This window comes from Anomaloglossus baeobatrachus, assembly GCF_048569485.1.
Source record: "Anomaloglossus baeobatrachus isolate aAnoBae1 chromosome 5 unlocalized genomic scaffold, aAnoBae1.hap1 SUPER_5_unloc_8, whole genome shotgun sequence".
In the NCBI taxonomy this organism is placed as follows: Eukaryota; Metazoa; Chordata; class Amphibia; order Anura; family Aromobatidae; genus Anomaloglossus; species Anomaloglossus baeobatrachus.
Window position 1 is genome coordinate 127672 of NW_027441812.1, and position 21355 is coordinate 149026.

The 21355-nt window shown below is 47.9% G+C and overlaps 2 protein-coding genes across 2 annotated transcripts in view; one reads left to right on the forward strand and one right to left on the reverse strand.

Moving 5' to 3' along the window:
- LOC142259328 (uncharacterized) overlaps window positions 1–21355 on the reverse strand; it is a 402688-nt gene that overhangs the window by 60213 nt on the left and 321120 nt on the right.
- Window positions 19206–21355, forward strand: part of LOC142259326 (uncharacterized) — a 185278-nt gene continuing 183128 nt past the window's right edge. Inside the window, exons 1-3 of the mRNA XM_075331793.1 lie at window positions 19206–19338; window positions 19422–19519; window positions 19717–19807. Of these exons, the coding sequence (XP_075187908.1) occupies window positions 19206–19338; window positions 19422–19519; window positions 19717–19807 (322 nt within the window). The remainder of the gene's footprint in view (window positions 19339–19421; window positions 19520–19716; window positions 19808–21355) is intronic.

Below are 21355 nucleotides of genomic sequence, written 5' to 3' on the forward strand. Positions count from 1 at the left end.
AGTTATGATACGCTGTGACATTTATTAGTGATAGTTATTGCCATATTTGGTATCTAGATTAGGGAATGAATCAGTCTTCAATCAAGATTACAGAAGATAAAAAGACTTTATATTTTTTCCTAAAAGTTAAAAGGGATTCTGCAAAAAGGTCCAAAAGGTAACGTCTCAAATAAGACTGTGAAACATACAAAATACACTTACCGTGCTTGCATCTCAGAAACACAATAGTCCTATGATTCCAGGATGGACAATGACACATGGTCTGTGCATTAAGACCTCCCTAAAGTTACTAAGAAGAGCAATGACGTGTTAAAGTTAACCCCTGTCGTGCTGACCAAGAACGTCTTAACATCTGTCCAAAAGGATTTGACAACAGGCAGCATGAAGGATAAAAGGTGACTAATGTAAATTGCACTGCACACACATCAAAGACTTTTGCTATTCTTCTACATTCATGAACTGTGGTTTATCAACATTGGCTATGGACTTTGCAATAAAAAAAATAAAGTTTATGGACTTTGATCTGACAATGATAAACGCAATATGGGACTGTATGAATTGGTAACCATTCATTTTTATCAAAGGATTTATTTCTAAGAGACTGTGTTTATGCCGGATTACATCGGAGATAAGAAGACATCAACTCAGAGGACATCATATGGTGACCGGATTTGGTTTTTGCATTTCTTTTTAGGTCTAGCGAAGTATAGTTATATACATTTTTATATGATTGATCAGTCATGGCCTATCATAACATGAATCCACATTATTATATTATTGAACTTACAACATGAATAATGCAAATTAATTATTATTCATCATTATTATTGATATTAATCCATTATCACCAAATAAGGAAAGAAGATTTGTTATTTTAATGATGTATTAATTAATTTTCGGGGTTACTCCACCCGCTTCAAGGGGGGTTTGTTAAAAAGCATTAAAATTAATACATCTAGTTATCGGATATGTTATAGTAAGACATATAAGTTCACAGTTCTGTTTATGTTGGAGGGCATAGTTTATTAATTAAGTTTTTATTAGGAATAAGTATTAAAATATCCATATTGAATATATATATATGCTGAGCACGGAAGGATATATATAAATCCTTCCAGAAGCTTCCCGAGGCTTCCAGAAGGAACTATATTCAACTGTGTTCCACTAAACACCTTATATGGACTAAACAGCTGGTATATAACACACGATGGAGGGGGTTACTGGGGGCTGCTCCACATTGCCTGCTGTGAGAAGACTCGAGGTTGCAAAGATGAAGACACGCTAAGAGATGACATCCCATGCCATGCCATTCAGGAACCAAAGAAAGTTGGGTAAAGACTTCCCATAGATCATTATGGACTAAATGAACTCTTTGCGTAATCTATCAAAGTATATTATTTTTCCTTTCTGTAACTGAACCCTGGCAACCATTTTTAATTAGATAAAATACATTTTTTTTTCACATCTTTGGAAGTTCTTTCTTTCATGCGGCTTTACGTATTTTGAAGAAAAATATATTTAAGAGTATATTTTTTAACAGGCACAACTGCTGCCACTGAAGGGGTGGGTGTGTGTGGGGCCCAATTTTTGGAAAAAAGGGAGACTCCGCTTGGAGTAACCCTTGCTTACATTGTTTTTAAAAGAAGCCAAGATGAACAGAGCTGGGATCAGGAAAGACTTTGCTACCTACCCCGGTGTCATCCTGGGGACGGTTAAGTATGGCGTATTTTTGAATGTGCTTGATGCAAATCTAGCTGTGAAGTGTACAACTAGGGCACAACTGCTGCCACTGAAGGGGTGGGTGTTTGTGGGGCACAATTTTTGGAAAAAAGGGAGACTCCGCTTGGAGTCACCTTGCGGTGTTTTACATGATTTTAGAAGGGCGTGCCATGCCTATATCTGTGTGTCCTCCTCTTTTTCCTTGTCCAGCTCTTTTGTTTTCGCATGAGTATATGTCCTTGTCACTTTCCCATGTGTTTGTGTTGTGTTGTGAGTTGTTTATCACCTTTTGGACACCTTTGAGGGTGTTTTCTAGGTGTTTTTATGTGTTTGTGATTGCCTGCCATTGTTTCCTATGCAGTTCGAGTTCGGTTCGTCGAACGTTCGACGAACCAAACTCGAACGGGAGCTCCGTTCGGCGAACCGACCTCGAGCCGAACCGCGACCGGTTCGCTCATCTCTACCCAAGACCCCGTGGGCATGTCATACCCATGGAACTTCTCAACCTGCGGGGCTACAATATTTCTCAGGGTAAGGGCCCTTCGTAAAGTGATACCCGGATGAGTGGGCATAACATCCTTTAAAATAGGATCTTTTAATAACATGTTCCAATGTTTTTCCAAAACTTTTCTAATAAAAACACAGTTATTACTGTATGTGGTAATGAAATTTGGTATGAAATTATGGGAATTACTGGATTGAAAAGCAGCCGTTCTGGGTTTAAATTACCTTGGTTTATCTGTTGCCTTACCTGGTAAGACCCTATTCTGCGCTTCTATCGAAAGTATTTCCTATGTACACTGTGATGTTCAGGCACAGACTGAGTGAGTCGCGTGATGAGCGGTGAATTAATTCAGGTGAGGTCACTGAAGTCACCTGAGGTCAAGTTATTTACGGTCACAAGTTGTGGACCGTGGGAACTTCCAACTGTGGCCGCGGCTAACCTAAGTGACGTCACCACTGATCACCGCTCAGTCTCTGCCTGAACCTCATAGAAGGCGATCATGTGCCATGATCGCGTGCTGTAACTTTACATGTAGCAGAGCTGGAATCGTCATGGGACCTCGTGTGGATTATGTTGGACTTGCACAGGTGTTTTGGGGATTAATAAAGTGGTAAAAGGGGGTATCCACTACATACATGTCATGCACCCACAGCTCCACTACATACACAGCTCCGCAATGTAGACATCGTACACACATGGCACTGTTCCGTACACATCGTACACATGCGGCTCTGCTCCATATACGTCATACACACATTTTCAGCAACTTGTGTTCAAGACTGATCAGGTCCAAACGTCTTTATTTTAAAATCGCTCAATAAATCTCCTCACCTGAACTTATCCATAAAGAATTCAATAAAGCAAAGATTTAAATAAGAGTGTGAAGGGGTGACATACATACGCAACAGGGGTCACATACATACGCAACAGGGGTTAACTATAACCGTCCACTGACACCGCGACTGTCCAGTGTGTGCACATTAATATTAGTGATGGGTAGCTCCTGAACGAGCCGGCTCTTCATAGTGAATCATATGAGTCGGCTCCTGGCAGGGAGGAGCCAATTGAAATGTAAACGGCTCTTTGCCAGTTCTGTTCCACAGTCAGTCCCCTCTTGCCCCGCCCCTCTCCCCTCTTGCCCCGCCCCTCCCCTCTTGCCCCGCCCCTCTCGGCCCCTCCCTCCTGGCAGTAGTCACTCTGATCTTATCCAGGAGACTGAGAATGCTCCTCCTGCTGCCGCACATAGCACTGACTCACAGCCCCGCCCCCTCCAATCTGTGACAAGCAGCAGTCAGGCAGTCACAGCCCCGCCCCCTCCAATCTGTGACAAGCAGCAGTCAGGCAGTCACAGCCCCGCCCCCTCCAATCTGTGACAAGCAGCAGTCAGGCAGTCACAGCCCCGCCCCCTCCAATCTGTGACAAGCAGCAGTCAGGCAGTCACAGCCCCGCCCCCCTCCAATCTGTGACAAGCAGCAGTCAGGCAGTCAGGCACTTTATTAAAGGAGCACTGACATCTGGATTTCGCCTGATTCTAGTTATTTACCGCCAGCTTGTAAATCCTCGCTGAGCGAGGGAGAAACAGCGGATGGAAATGTGCGTCCCTTGTTCTCTCCCATTCACTTGAATGGAAGAGAACAAATGATCCGCGATGCATATGGGCAGGGCAGATAAGGATCTCCTCTGCAAACATCCCATCGCTGGATCGAGCATCACTGGATCGCAGGCTCGGGTGCTGCAGCGACTGTGTAAATGCACCATTAGCTAGTGCAGCTTGGAATGGTTCTGTTGTTTCTGGTGAATAACCTCCCAGCAGCCCCTGTTACATGATAGCAGTGCCAATCTGAGGGACCACCTTCATGCACAGAACTAGTCCTATACAAGGCAGTGCAGCCTCTCACATCACATCCCATTCTGCATACAATTGCCAGTAGTGTTCAGCTCATTGAATTGCACTTGTTTGATTTCTGCACTTTTTTTATTAAACCTTTCTCGTTTTGTGCGGTGCTGGCAATTTCCAACACTTTGTGCGGTCCAATTTGAATGTTTAAATTAAACCGCATTGTGAATATACGCGATACTGCGGCTAAAATCGCTAATATTCGCTATTTTAGCGGCCGCATTGTGTTTATTCGCAATGCGGTTCAATACTGACCTGTACAAAAATGGCTCTCGGCACAGGACAACTTCCATGGAAACCCATGTAAACAGTTCCATAGGTTTTCATGGAATACCAGCAGGATTGAAGCAGAATTTTTAAAATAAGTATATGGAGAATATACCTATTATAAAAAGTTCTCCTCAATTAATGGCACTTGCCCATGTGACCCAACCCCTTTAATGACATTATATTAGTGATGGCAGAAGACATTGGTCCTTGATGGGACACCAAAAAAACAGTCTTTTCCAAAACAGCTAATAACAGAGGAAATAAACTGAATCCGTCCATCCAGGCTATGGCACTTAGTTTATCCAATGGGCCCTAAAGACACTTTTCGGCTGCCTTCACACTTTGTGGATTTGCAGCGGAGTTTCCAGCAGATCATCAGCGTGGAAATTCCATGGCATTTACAGAAGCCGACAGCGGCAATGGCTTTATCCAAAACACATTCTCACTTCATGGAAAACTTCAGAATGTGACACGAGGTGTGAAACTGGCTTCAGCAGCGTCACTATGTGCAGAGTATCCGATATGCCACATTCATTGCAGCCAATGGACGGGGGAATTCCGCAGCAGATTCCTTCTCTAAATCCGCCTGGATGCAGAGGCCACATCTGACGCTGCAGATTTGCTGCAGACTGTTTGCAGCAGACACAGCCCACAGCGAACTCGCCACGTGTGAATGGGGCTCTACAATGTGGCGCTGAGGATTAGGATCTTGTTGCTATTTTGCATGTTCATTTTGTGTTTGTTAAAGTTTTTACAGCAAATAACATAAAATCTGGTTATTCTGGAAACTATTCTGTTTTATGTCATAAATTGGCACGTGTAGATTTTTACTAAAAGGTACAATCATGGGTTACAACATACCAGAATTTGCCTTCAAATGTAAAGCCAAAGGTAATAGGAAATGAAGAGCCGTTTTCAGAGCCAAAAGACCCGGCTCACCAAAAAAACGCATTTTACCCATCACTACTGAGGAGCTGATCATGTGACCCTGACTCCTCCCCTCCATGTGACATCATCACAGGTCCTGGAAGCACAGAGCAGCCACATGTATACTGTGCGGCTGTTACGCTAGATGCGGGGGTTGGGAAGCACCAAGCGAACAGCAAAAAGGAAGGTAACGGAAACCCTGTGTCTAGGGAAACTAAACTAGACTAAACCTACTGCTGGTCCCTGGGCCCTCACCACCATAGATAGGTTCCTCACCTCTGCCCCGAGCCGGATACCTGACCCTAGCTATAACTACTGCTGCTCCCTGGGTCCTCACCACCATAGATAGGTTCCTCACCTCTGCCCCGAGCCGGATACCTGACCCTAGCTATAACTACTGCTGGTCCCTGGGTCCTCACCACCATAGATAGGTTCCTCACCTCTGCCCCGAGCCGGATACCTGACCCTAGCTATAACTACTGCTGGTCCCTGGGTCCTCACCACCATAGATAGGTTCCGCACCTCTGCCCCGAGCCGGATACCTGACCCTAGCTATAACTACCGCTGGTCCCTGGGTCCTCACCACCATAGATAGGTTCCGCACCTCTGCGCCGAGCCGGATACCTGACCCTAGCTATAACTACTGCTGGTCCCTGGGTCCTCACCACCATAGAGAGGTTCCTCACCTCTGCCCCGAGCCGGATACCTGACCCTAGCTATAACTACTGCTGGTCCCTGGGCCCTCACCACCATAGATAGGTTCCGCACCTCTGCCCCGAGCCGGATACCTGACCCTAGCTATAACTACTGCTGGTCCCTGGGCCCTCACCACCATAGATAGGTTCCTCACCTCTGCTCCGAGCCGGATACCTGACCCTAGCTATAACTACTGCTGGTCCCTGGGCCCTCACCACCATAGATAGGTTCCGCACCTCTGCCCCGAGCCGGATACCTGACCCTAGCTATAACTACTGCTGGTCCCTGGGCCCTCACCACCATAGATAGGTTCCGCACCTCTGCCCCGAGCCGGATACCTGACCCTAGCTATAACTACTGCGGGGCCCTGGGCCCTCACCACCATAGATAGGTTCCGCACCTCTGCCCCGAGCCGGATACCTGACCCTAGCTATAACTACTGCTGGTCCCTGGGTCCTCACCACCATAGATAGGTTCCGCACCTCTGCGCCGAGCCGGATACCTGACCCTAGCTATAACTACTGCGGGGCCCTGGGCCCTCACCACCATAGATAGGTTCCGCACCTCTGCCCCGAGCCGGATACCTGACCCTAGCTATAACTACTGCTGGTCCCTGGGCCCTCACCACCATAGATAGGTTCCTCACCTCTGCCCCGAGCCGGATACCTGACCCTAGCTATAACTACTGCTGGTCCCTGGGCCCTCACCACCATAGATAGGTTCCTCACCTCTGCCCCGAGCCGGATACCTGACCCTAGCTATAACTACTGCGGGGCCCTGGGTCCTCACCACCATAGATTGGTTCCGCACCTCTGCCCCGAGCCGGATACCTGACCCTAGCTATAACTACTGCTGGTCCCTGGGCCCTCACCACCATAGATAGGTTCCGCACCTCTGCCCCGAGCCGGATACCTGACCCTAGATATAACTACTGCTGGTCCCTGGGTCCTCACCACCATAGATTGGTTCCGCACCTCTGCCCCGAGCCGGATACCTGACCCTAGCTATAACTACTGCTGGTCCCTGGGCCCTCACCACCATAGATAGGTTCCTCACCTCTGCCCCGAGCCGGATACCTGACCCTAGCTATAACTACTGCTGGTCCCTGGGCCCTCACCACCATACATAGGTTCCTCACCTCTGCCCCGAGCCGGACACCTGACCCTAGCTATAACTACTGCTGGGCCCTGGGCCCTCACCACCATAGATAGGTTCCGCACCTCTGCCCCGAGCCGGATACCTGACCCTAGCTATAACTACTGCTGGTCCCTGGGTCCTCACCACCATAGATAGGTTCCTCACCTCTGCCCCGAGCCGGATACCTGACCCTAGCTATAACTACTGCTGGGCCCTGGGTCCTCACCACCATAGATAGGTTCCTCACCTCTGCCCCGAGCCGGATACCTGACCCTAGATATAACTACTGCTGGTCCCTGGGTCCTCACCACCATAGATAGGTTCCGCACCTCTGCCCCGAGCCGGATACCTGACCCTAGCTATAACTACTGCTGGTCCCTGGGCCCTCACCACCATAGATAGGTTCCTCACCTCTGCCCCGAGCCGGATACCTGACCCTAGATATAACTACTGCTGGTCCCTGGGTCCTCACCACCATAGATAGGTTCCTCACCTCTGCCCCGAGCCGGATACCTGACCCTAGCTATAACTACTGCTGGTCCCTGGGCCCTCACCACCATAGATAGGTTCCTCACCTCTGCCCCGAGCCGGACACCTGACCCTAGCTATAACTACTGCTGGTCCCTGGGTCCTCACCACCATAGATAGGTTCCGCACCTCTGCCCCGAGCCGCATACCTGACCCTAGATATAACTACTGCTGGTCCCTGGGCCCTCACCACCATAGATAGGTTCCTCACCTCTGCCCCGAGCCGGATACCTGACCCTAGCTATAACTACTGCTGCTCCCTGGGCCCTCACCACCATAGATAGGTTCCGCACCTCTGCCCCGAGCCGGATACCTGACCCTAGCTATATCTACTGCTGGTCCCTGGGCCCTCACCACCATAGATAGGTTCCTCACCTCTGCCCCGAGCCGGATACCTGACCCTAGCTATAACTACTGCTGGTCCTGGGCCTTCACCACCATAGATAGGTTCCTCACCTCTGCCCCGAGCCGGATACCTGACCCTAGCTATAACTACCGCTGGTCCCTGGGCCCTCACCACCATAGATAAGTTCCGCACCTCTGCCCCGAGCCGGATACCTGACCCTACCTATAACTACTGCTGGTCCCTGGGCCCTCACCACCATAGATAGGTTCCTCACCTCTGCGCCGAGCCGGATACCTGACCCTAGCTATAACTACTGCTGGTCCCTGGGCCTTCACCACCATAGATAGGTTCCTCACCTCTGCCCGAGCCGGATACCTGACCCTAGCTATAACTACTGCTGGTCCCTGGGTCCTCACCACCATAGATAGGTTCCTCACCTCTGCGCCGAGCCGGATACCTGACCCTAGCTATAACTACTGCTGGTCCCTGGGCCCTCACCACCATAGATAGGTTCCGCACCTCTGCCCCGAGCCGGATACCTGACCCTAGATATAACTACTGCTGGTCCCTGGGCCCTCACCACCATAGATAGGTTCCTCACCTCTGCCCCGAGCCAGATACCTGACCCTAGCTATAACTACTGCTGGTCCCTGGGCCCTCACCACCATAGATAGGTTCCTCACCTCTGCCCCGAGCCGGATACCTGACCCTAGCTATAACTACTGCTGGTCCCTGGGCCCTCACCACCATAGATAGGTTCCGCACCTCTGCCCCGAGCCAGATACCTGACCCTAGCTATAACTACTGCTGCTCCATGGGCCCTCACCACCATAGATAGGTTCCTCACCTCTGCCCCGAGCCAGATACCTGACCCTAGATATAACTACTGCTGGTCCCTGGGTCCTCACCACCATAGATAGGTTCCGCACCTCTGCCCCGAACCAGATACCTGACCCTAGCTATAACTACTGCTGGTCCCTGGGTCCTCACCACCATAGATAGGTTCCGCACCTCTGCCCCGAGCCGGATACCTGACCCTAGCTATAACTACTGCTGGGCCCTCAATAGGGAAAGGGTGGGATGATCTCTTCATCAACCCCACTAAACACTAAGGCTATGTGCGCACTAGACCGTTTTTCCCGCGGATTTGCCCCGGAAATTTCTTGAGAAATGTCTGCAATCTTTGTGCAGACATTTCCCATGAAATTCAATGAGAAAAAAAAATAGCTGTGCGCACTGTGCGGATTTTTCTCAAGAAAATTTCTTGAGAAAATTTTCTCGAGAAACTTTCTTGAGAAAATGTGCATGTCCATTAATTTCCGCAGGTACCTGCGGTATTCCGGGGGTATTCCGCAGGTAGCAATGATGTGCGGTATACCACCGGAATAGCCGCGATTTACCTGCGGTAATGCCCATCGCTGCCTGCGGTTTTGCAGGAAGCGATGTCATTATGCCAGGAAGAGGAAGAGGAGCAGAGTAAACACACGTCACACTCCCTGGACGCCGCACAGAAGCACTTCCGTGCGACCTCCAGGTGTCTGTGCAGTGTGTGTCCTGCTCCGGCCTCGCGGCTGCCAGCACTGCAGGGTGTCAGTGTCTGCCCGCAGTGTCAGCAGCCTGTCACGCTGCAGCGCAGGCAGACACGGACATCCTGCAGTGCTGGGAGCCGCGGGGATGACGATCGCTGCTGTCAGGAGGTGAGATCATTACCTGCTGTGACGATCTCCTGCCTCCTGACGTCAGCGCTGTCACTGCTGTGTAGGGCCGACTCGCGAGCGGCCCGAGACTGTCACTAGCGGTGACGTCACGGGCTCTCGCGATAAGTCAGTGACAGCGCTGACGTCAGCAGTACAGGAGATGATCACAGAAGGTAATGATCTCATCTATGCTCCTGATGGCAGCGCTCGTCATCCCCTGCAGTGACCTGAGCTGACCTATTGATGTTAGCTCAGGTCACTGCATTGCTCTCCCAGCCAATGGGGAACATTCTGTTTTTCATTGACTGGGACAGCGACTATGGTATGGATCGCCGTGCCCCCCCCCCCCCCCTTATTGGATTACGCCGGACGTGGAATTGATTGTGCTCTTTTCAATAAATTGGTTAAAGAGGGAATGTTTTGGGGAGTGTTTTTTCAAATAAAACTTTTTTTGTTGTCTATTTTTTAATTATTACTGACTGGGTTGGTGATGTCGGGTATCTGATAGACGCCTGACCTCACCAACCCCAGGGCTTGATGCCAGGTGACATTACACATCTGGCATCAACCCCATATATTACCCCGTTTGCCAACGCACCAGGGCGCGGGATGAGCTGGGGCAAAGCGCCAGGATTGGCACGTCTAATGGATGCGCCACTTCTGGGGCGGCTGCGGCCTGCTATTTTTAGGCTGGGGAGTGTCCAATAACAGTGGACCTCCCTAGTCTGAGAATATCAGACCCCAGCTGTCCGCTTTACCTTGGCTGGTGATCCAATATGGGGGGGACCCCACGTTTTTTGTTTTAAATTATTTATATAATTTAAAATAACAGCGTGGGGTGCCCACTGTTTTGGATTATCAGCCAAGGTGAAGCTGCCAGCGGTGGTCTGCAGGCTGCAGCCGTCTGCTTTACCCTAGCTGGCTACAAAAAATAGGGGGACCTCACGTCATTTTTTTTTAATTATTTATTTATTTTATGGCTAAATACAAGGCTAAGCACCCTTTAGGCTACTTTCACACATCCGGCTTGAGCTCTGCGGCTCAATCCGGCTGTGCAAGCTATGCAACGGATGCGGTGAAAACACCGCATCCTTTGCATAGGTTTTTCCTTTGCGGCCAGTCCGGTTTTTGCCGCTTGCGGCATGCTACTGAGCATGCGCAGTGGCAAAAACCGCATGCGGCGGCCGGATGCGGTTATTGCCGCATCGCGCCGCATCCGGCCGCCATAGGCATGTATTGAAAAATGTGCCGCATCGGCCGAATGCGGCGCGATGCGGTTTTTTTTGCCGCACGAAAAAACGTGCCAGGCAACGTTCCATCCGGCCGCCGCATCGGCTACATCTTCCGCATGCGGCAAAAAACGGACGGAACGCAAGGCCATGCGGCACAATGCGGCACTAATTAAAGTCTATGCAGGAAAATCGCAACCGGCAGCAAAAAAAACCGGTTGCGATTTTCATGCAAAGTGCCGGATTGTGCCGCATAGCAAAAACCGGAGGTGTGAAAGTAGCCTAAGTGCCACATGAAAGTCACTAAAGGGTGCCAGCTTAGAAAATGCAGGGAGGTGGAACATTATATAGGTTTTTCTCATCTATCTATCTATCTATCTATCTATCCCTCTATCTATCTATCTATCCCTCTATCTATCTATCTATCTATCCCTCTATCTATCTATCTATCCCTCTATCTATCTATCTATCCCTCTATCTATCCCTCTATCTATCTATCTATTCATCTATCTATCTATCTATCCCTCTATCTATCTATCTATTCATCTATCTATCCCTCTATCTATCTATATATCTATCTATCTATCTATCCCTCTATCTATCTATCTATCCCTCTATCTATCTATTCATCTATCTATCTATCCCTCTATCTATCTATCTATTCATCTATCTATCCCTCTATCTATCTATCTATTCATCTATCCATCTTTCCCTCTATCCATTATCTGTCTATCGATTATCTTTATTATTTATTGCAGGGACAAACCTGCGGTAAATCCGCGGTAAATCCGCGGCAAATCCGCGGCAAAAACGCATGCGGATTTGGTGCGGATTTTTTCCGCAGGTCCGGAAATCTTTCACTGGCAGAAGTTTCTCAAGAAATTTTCTTGAGAAACTTCACATTTCTAGTGCGCACATAGCCTTAAGACGACACAAGGAGGACACACAGGAAAATGCATGAACTACTTATCTACAGGTGACACAGGTAGAAGTTCAGCAGCAATACCACAGAGGAGTACAAGCCACCTGCTTACAACCAAGGCTTGAATGAACTAAAAATATCACCAGCATCATTCCAAGGAAGTATTGGGTATTTAAGCACCCAGACAATGCTGATGATCTGGTGTAAGGTGAGCTCCTGCTGGGTCCAGAAGGGGGAGAGATAAATCCAGCAGGAAATTAATACTGACAGCAGGAACAATGGAAAGTCAGGGAGCATTCTGCGCAGCCAGATGCTGTGACCTTCTATAGCCAGAAACCACATGACTGTCACCCATGACAGCGGCTCTGCAGGTGGAGGTGTGTGGAAATTCCCCATTATTGGTTACAGGTGACATTAACCCCTTCAGCACTGAGACTTTCTTGGAGTTTTTCTCTCGCTGATTTCTATGAATTGTGAGGTTTTTGTTCCTTTTCCTCTAATAGATACAAGCGCCCCAACTATGAGAGGCCGGAAGTGAGGAACCCAAATAAGGAATAACGTTTGGAACACCATTCTAAGTCTGAACTGGGTGCAAAAACCTAAAAAACATCACTATGGGGAGATAAGGTATGCACACCAGTGACTATGTAAGGGGAATACATGGAATAGCAGAAACTGCTGTGTGAATACTGACCTGAAAATCCAATAGCTATATGTAAGAGTGAAAATGTGAAAAATGGAATCTGCATTACTGCCATGAACATATGAATCAAGAGAAATTTAGCTACTGAATTGATCAATGCAATAGAGCCCCAACACTACGCCAAAGTATTTCTCTACGTTGGGGTCCCTAGCTTGTGTGCGTCCTCTCATGCAGTTAAAAAACTTACCATGTATGGGAAGCTGAGACCCAGGCTATTTATGCGTATGATATGGATTGGCAATAGGTGTGGTTGGGGAGGGTTCGTTAGTAGTTTTTCGTTTGTGAACCCTCCCCACCACACCTATTGCCAATCCATATCATACGCATAAATAGCCTGGGTCTCAGCTTCCCATACACGGTAAGTTTTTTAACTGCATGAGAGGACGCACACAAGCTAGGGACCCCAACGTAGAGAAATACTTTGGCGTAGTGTTGGGGCTCTATTGCATTGATCAATTCAGTAGCTAAATTTCTCTTGATTCATATGTTCATGGCAGTAATGCAGATTCCATTTTTCACATTTTCACTCTTACATATAGCTATTGGATTTTTCAAGTCAGTATTCACACAGCAGTTTCTGCTATTTCATGTATTCCCCTCGCATAGTCACTGGTGTGCATACCTTATCTCCCCATAGTGGAAGTGAGGAACCCGTCTGCCCTCAGTCCTCGGACCCTTTCTGCCCTCAGTCCTCGGCCCCTTTCTGCCCTCGGTCCTCGGCCTCTTTCTGCCCTCGGTCCTCGGCCTCTTTCTGCCCTCGGTCCTCGGCCCCTTTCTGCCCTCGGTCCTCGGCCCCTTTCTGCCCTCGGTCCTCGGCCCCTTTCTGCCCTCGGTCCTCGGCCTCTTTCTGCCCTCGGTCCTCGGCCTCTTTCTGCCCTCGGTCCTCGGCCTCTTTCTGCCCTCGGTCCTCGGCCTCTTTCTGCCCTCGGTCCTCGGCCCCTTTCTGCCCTCGGTTTTCTGCCCTCAGTCCTTGGCCCCTTTCTGCGCTCGGTCCTCGGCCCCTTTCTGCCCTCGGTCCTCGGCCTCTTTCTGCCCTCGGTCCTCGGCCTCTTTCTGCCCTCGGTCCTCGGCCCCTTTCTGCCCTCGGTTTTCTGCCCTCAGTCCTCGGCCCCTTTCTGCGCTCGGTCCTCGGTCCCTTTCTGCCCTCAGTCCTTGGCCCCTTTCTTTCCCCACACAGTATAATGTTCCCCCAGAATGTTCTCATTATATGTTTCCCCTTATTCTCTCCAGTAATTGTATTATTACAGCGGATTCTTTATGATGTTACATCGTCATCTTCTCCCCATTCAGGTCCCTACAATATCGGATCCTCTCAGTAGAGATCTTCTATAGAAGAGAATTCTCCTGATTGCCCCGTGAAGGATGGATATGGACAGGGACAAGATGGCGGAGAGGATATTACACCTCACCCTAGAGATCCTCTTCCGGCTTACTGGAGAGGTGAGAGATTCTGATGACGTCACATTACATCATTCTTATCTATGGGAATAACAGATGGACAGAACTGGAGAGGTGAGGACTCTGGAAATGTCTGGAGTGAGATTTATTACTGTGTCTCTCCATAACCAGGATTACACAGTAGTGAAGAAGACCTCTAGTGAGCGCTGTCAGGCCCCTGTGTCTGAGGGATGGGGAAGACCCCTGAGCCCAATCACGGGGCCTCCACCTCACCCCCCGATACATGAGGACATCAATGACCAGAAGATCCTAGAACTCACCTACAAGATGATTGAGCTGCTGACTGGAGAGGTGACACTGCTGGGAATGCTGGGACATTACACAGTAACGCTATGAAGGGATCGGGGGTGACGGTATCATTGTATGTGTCAGGTTCCTATAAGGTGTCAGGACGTCACCGTCTATTTCTCCATGGAGGAGTGGGAGTATTTAGAAGGACACAAAGATCTGTACAAGGACGTCATGATGGAGGCTCCCCAACCCCTCACATCACCAGGTAATAGACAGGACTAAATACACACGGCCTATAATTATCTGTATGTAAGGAATGAATTCAGTCCCTGTATGTGTCTCCTCCAGGTCTATCCAGTAAGAGGACGACACCAGAGAGATGTCCCCGTCCTCTTCTCCCACAGGACTGTAAACAAGAAGATCCCGATGTTCCTCAGGATCATCAGGTAGATGGAGAGAAGGTGCCATGAAATCTCCTATGATGTGTAGACGGCTGTGAAGGTCTTGTGCTCCGTCTTGTTTTATCCTCCAGTATTATATGTGTTATACTTGTGTAATGAGAGCGGTGGAGATGGCAGGATTAGGAGAGATAAGAGCTTTGATGATTCCTTTTAGTCCTCGTTCACACTACTGTATTTTCAGTGCTGTCCATAAAATAACACAACGTCTCGCCCTCAGACCATTGTTATTGGATGTGGCAGTGCAGATGGGGATTTTCTTTCTCACTGACAGAATCTGTGTGTGAGAATAATCCCAGCATCCTCTAGTGCCTTCTGTAAATCGGAGGAGACTCGTCCATTCAGGTCTGTGTCTGCACAAACCATCAGATTCCCACCAGCTCCACCATACAGCAGACATTGTGTTACGGGTACATTGCAGTTCTGTAATGGAGGAAGCTGTAAATGGTCTTGTAAATGATTAATAGCGGCTGTAAATACCGGATTGTATATGGATGACAAATAAGAAAAGACTTGTCCTAGTTTTCTGGATGAAGCTGTGATGATTCTTTATCCGGCCGTGTGATCCCGGCATTAGAGGCCGTTACATCCCGGGAAGAGAGGATTTATCTACAAAGTGTAAAATCTTTCCCTTCCCTGAATATTTCTGCCTCCGGTCACATCCCGTCTGCCGGTATAACGGGCTCCGCACCACAAAACTTACATCCAACTCATCAATTCTGTTGGTTTTTTTCTGTGTCACCTTTTTTTAATCTTCTTGTATTAATTAATGGGGGTTTTTTTTCAAAATTCTTCAGAATGGAGCAAGTGGGTCATGAATTTTGCGCACAATAGAAACGCTTTGTATTTTTCCCTTTGACCTGTGTTACTGACATTTTATTGCAAAAAGTCTCATGTTTTCTTAAACAGCGGCAAGTTTGCACCAAAGTATTTGCTATACATGAATTATCTCGGGTGTGGACTGGAGAACATTCGTGACAAAATTTCCTAGTTTTTAGGTTGAAGGTAGACATACCTTTCCTTGAAAAACTTTTCACACCCGATGAACTGTTCCATGTTTTTTTACATTACAGCCACAAAAAATGTATTTTATTGAGGTTTTATGTGATAACAACACAAAGTAGCAAACATTTGTGAAGTATAAAGGAAATTATACATGGATTTCTAAATGTGTTAAGACATTTGATGAAATTGTGATGTGCATTAGTATTCAGCCCCCTGAGTGAATACTTTGCAGGACCCTCCTTTCACTGCAATTGCTGCTGCCAGTCTCTTGGGGGATGTGTCTATCAGCTTTGCACATCTAGAGGTGACATTTTTGCCCCTTTTACTTTATAAAACAGCTCTATCTCAGGTAAATAGGATGACGGCGTCTGTGAAGCAATTTTCAATTCTTATTCTTTTGCTTTTAAAAAAATTAATTCTTCTATAAAGACCAAATTTGTGGAGTTTATGACTTATAGTTGTCTTGTGGACAGATTCTCCCCCTGAGCTCTGGATCTCTCCTGCTTTTCCACTGTCTACAGGCCTCTTGGCTGCTTCTCTATAATTACTGCTCTCCTTGCTTGGGATGTTGGTTTAGGTGGACGGCCATGTCTTTGTCATTTTGCAGTTGTGCTATATGTGACAACTCAGCATCTGGAGATTTGTGTGAGGGGTGAACTGTTCTTAATTAGGCCAAACCTTTTATTTCTTTGATTGCCAAATCAAGAGACGTTGGCTATTGTTTAATGTCAGACTGACTGGAGCCCTATATCCTTTTAAATATGGATTGCCTCAGCCTCTTTGAGTATGTCAATTAGAGGAATATTATGCAGTCGAATTGAACTGAACCAATGAGAGAACAGCCATCTCCCACCAATCCTGTAAGATACAATACTCTGAAGTGAGAACTTAGGATATAAAAAGGGCTTTGCTCCTCTTTCCATATTTATTTTGCAGGACTTCAGCCTAAAATCCACATTTTTAGCTGAAAGATCACAGATCTGCTTCACTGCTCAATGCTGAGCCCAAAATTGTACCTGTAGAACCCAGGTGAGGACAATTCAGTTGCCTGGCTACATATCTTGCTGTGCTCAGTCATCTTTCTAACCTTGCCGCTATCTCCTCTCAGCGGGTGCTCATCAAAAGCGAGGTGCTGCTGACTGGGATAGTTAGCCCAGGAAGCCCCGAAGTCGCAAAAATTCTAATCCCTTGTGAGCCAACGGATGGGAGAGACTTTGTCGCTTGTACCATCTTGTGATCTTGCTGGAAATGTACGATGTGTTTGCCTGTTGGTGAACCAGTAACGTCCTCCCAATGTGTAGTTCCCTCACCCTGTGTTGTCTGAGAAGTGTTCTGCCCACAAAAAATCAGTGCGAGCGTTCAGTGGGATGAGCCCTGGTCCGAGCAGTCTTTCTGAAGACAGTCAGGCCAGCGGACGACTGTACCCACTGACCCTTATGTCTCCACACTATACTCCAGCTATTTTGGATGATGGATTGAAAAGTGCTTAGTGAGATGTTCAGAGCTTTGGCTATTTTTTTATTTTTTTTTTATACCTGAACCCTGCTTTACTCTTCTCCACAACTTTATCCCTGACCTGTCTGGTGGGTTCCTTGGTTTTCAAGATGCTGTTTGATCCCTAATGTTCTGAAACAAAACTTATGAAATCTTCACAAAACAGCTGTAGTTATACTGAGAATAAATGATACAGGTGACTCAATTTACTTATTATGTGACTTCTGGAGGCAATTGGTCACTCAGGGGCATCATACTACAAGGGGCTTAATACAAATGCACGTCACAATATTCAGATTTATATTTTTAAATATTTAGAAAAACATCTATCATTTCCTTTACACTTCAGAAATACTTGTTACTTAATGCTGGTATATCACATAAAATCACAATAAAATACATTTATGTTTGTGGGTGCAACGTAAAAATAAGCGGAAACGCTCTGGGGGTGTGAATACCTATACAAGGGGCAAAATTCCTCCATGACTAAAAATATCAGACTAGTTCCCTGGATCGATGTCCCATCACAAAATCTAGTCCTGATAACCTGCAATATATACTTTTTACGGAACTCATCCAAGCACGCCTTGAATTTTTGTAGTCTATCAACATTTATCACATCATGTGTCAGAGAGTTCCATATTCTCACTGCTCTTACAGTAAAGAATCCCCATCTGTGATTATGATTGAACCTCCTTGTCATCATTACAGGCCTCAGTTGTAAAAAGCTCATTAGAAATATCTCAGTCATGCCCCTGATATACTCGTACATTGTAATAAAATCGCCCCATAGCCTTTGTGTTTCTAAAATAAATAACCCCAAACTTGCTAACCTGTCCTCCTAGTGTAGTCCTTCCATTCCTGTAATGGTCGCTCTTCTCTGCACCCGCTCTAGTTCAGTTACGTCCTCCTCATTCACTGGAGCCCGAAATTGTGCAGAATATTGTAAGTGTGGCCGCACTAGTGACTTGTATAGAGGCAAAACTGTTCTTGTCCGGAGCATCTGTGCCTCGTTCACTGCATCCTATTATATTATCTGCCTTGGCAGCAGCTTCCTGGCACTGGTCGGTTTTCTCGTCCTCCCGCACACCCACGTCTATTTCAATGTCACTTTTCCACAGTAACTATTTAAAAAAATTGACGTTTAAGAATCAGCTGAAAAAATCTGGAAATCTAAACCCCTGCAAACATACAAAGAACAAAAACCCAACAGATTAATATTATCAAATAGTCACGTGCCATACATGTGGGAGAAAAGCCGCTTCATAATATTATTGGATCGAGGTTCTTCATTTCGGTTAATGCAGCCCCAAAACCATGAATTGTCTTCTCCTTCATGTCCTACATGTTAGCGTTATTTCTGCAGCCAGTGATCGGATATAAAGTCTCCAGTAATTATATTACTGTACAGGATTCTTTATGATGTTACATCGTCCTCTTCTCCCCATTCAGGTCCCTACAATATCGGATCCTCTCAGTGGAGATCTTCTATATAAGAGAATTCTCCTGATTGCCCCTTCAAGGATGGATATGGACAGGGACAAGATGGCGGAGAGGATATTACACCTCACCCTAGAGATCCTCTTCCGGCTTACTGGAGAGGTGAGAGATTCTGATGACGTCACATTACATCATTCTTATCTATGGGAATAACAGATGGACAGAACTGGAGAGGTGAGGACTCTGGAAATGTCTGGAGTGAGATTTATTACTGCGTCTCTCCATAACCAGGATTACACAGTAGTGAAGAAGACCTCTAGTGAGCGCTGTCAGGCCCCTGTGTCTGAGGGATGGGGAAGACCCCTGAGCCCAATCACTGGGCCTCCACCTAACCCCCCGATACATGAGGACATCAATGACCAGAAGATCCTAGAACTCACCTACAAGATGATTGACCTGCTGACTGGAGAGGTGACACTGCTGGGAATGCTGGGACATTATACAGTAACGCTATGAAGGGATCGGGGGTGACGGTATCATTGTATGTGTCAGGTTCCTATAAGGTGTCAGGACGTCACCGTCTATTTCTCCATGGAGGAGTGGGAGTATTTAGAAGGACACAAAGATCTGTACAAGGACGTCATGATGGAGGTTCCCCAGCCCCTCACATCACCAGGTAATAGACAGGACTAAATACACACGGCCTATAATTATCTGTATGTAAGGAATGAATTCAGCCCCTGTATTTGTCTCCTCCAGGTCTATCCAGTAAGAGGACAACACCAGAGAGATGTCCCCGTCCTCTTCTCCCACAGGACTGTAAACAAGAAGACCCCGATGTTCCTCAGGATCATCAGGTAGATGGAGAGAAGGTGCCATGAAATCCCCCTATGATGTGTAGACGGCTGTGAAGGTCTTGTGCTCAGTCTTGTTTTATCCTCCAGTATTATATGTGTTATACTTGTGTAATGAGAGCGGTGGAGATGGCAGGATTAGAGCTGATCATAGATGGGACTTCTCCATCTGTCTGTGACTTTTACAATATTTGTTTCAGGGGGAAGATCTGTCCCATATTAATACTACAGAGACATATGTGAGGGGGGATGAGCGGAGTAAAGAGGAGATTCCTACAGATAACCGCCCAGGTGAGTAGTGACCACTAAATGCAGAGAAGTCACAGATTCTTCTCAGTCACCGGCTGTGGCTGCTTTATCAGGGTTGTAGTCCGGCCATATCAAATGGTCACCATTCTCCTCCTAGACCACCACATGCTCCTCCACCCAAAACTGTTCCCTTTATTTTGGGCATTGGACGCCCTTCTGTTGCATTGAGATCTGTATCAGCCAGATCTTACAGGTAGGATCCATCCTATCACCTGAAATTCGAAGACGTTGACCCTTAGCTGCCCAGATCTCTAATCTGTAAAGCCAAAAGGAAGAACGGAGCCCTAAGCACAGCCATGGGTAGAGTGACCCATGACTCAGCTTTGGAGGGCAAACAAGAGGTTAAAAGCAGAGCAAGCTGGGCTGTGCTGGGGTTTGATACTTTAAGGGGAGGTAGTTTAGGGAGGTGTGGTCAGGAGATTTGTAGGAATGTATATAGGGTGAGGTAAAAGTGGTGGCCTGCAATCGGCACGTAGCCACCACTGCTGAAGGTACCTGTGCCCGTCCTCGCCTTCTCTCATCGCCTGGATCGGAGGATGTCTGCGCTGGAGGATCTTCAGGGACAGCGAGAGGAGCTGCCAGCAGGTCTGATGGAGCAGAGATCCAGGCACGGCTGCAAGAGATTGTGGGAGGACTGCCGGCAGGAGCGGATGCTGCTTCTACCCCTGCCCGGCCATCACGCAGGGCCAGGCTGCCAGAATGCCTCTCCCCTGACGTCGCTCCGGGCCCCGGTGGCGCCGCAGGAGCCCCTACGGGGACCCTCCTCATCATGGCCTGTTCCCTCTGCACCTGTTCGCAGGCCTCGGTGTGGGAGGAATCCATAGAGGCGGCTGGGACCTGCGAAGTGGGCGGGACCAGCAGTCGGTCATGGGACCGGGCCTCTTCCAGCTTCTAGCACCAGAGAAAAAGGCAACAACAAGATGGCGGCGGTTCCACCCGGCGATGCTCCAGTCGGTGGGGCTGCTTAGCTACGAGAGACCCATCACCTGCGGGACCTTGCGATGCCGGGGAGACAAGGCGGATACATGCTGGCCGTGGTTTCCTGGGATTTGGATTCCGGGAAGATGCCCACCGAGCTGTCAGCTCCCTAGTCGAGCTGGGTCTGAGCGTATCAGTGGGTCAGGGCTCACCGGTGGGCGACGCAGAGGATGAGATGCCGTGTCGGTTGGAGACGGGTCACCTGGATTCTGGAATGGCGGCTGGTCGGTGCTTCGTGCCGGCGCAGCCTGGTAAGTAGGGCTTTATGTGTGTCTTGTCCCTTTCTAATACAGTATAGTTTTTTTACTGGGGGTGGATGTCAGTCAAGTTGTTGATGTATCGTGTGGGCGGAGTATGGGGGATGCGGGGGGAGTACGGGATTTATGAGAAAAATTGAAGCAGACCAATAGGGGTTTATAATAATATGTACTATTTATTCGTTTTTATAGCGCTGTTGGTTCCATGGCACTTTGCATGTAGTGGCGGCGCCGTCCCCATTGGGGCTCACAGGCTGGGGTCCCTATCTGTAATTTTTTGCAGTTTACAGGGGTC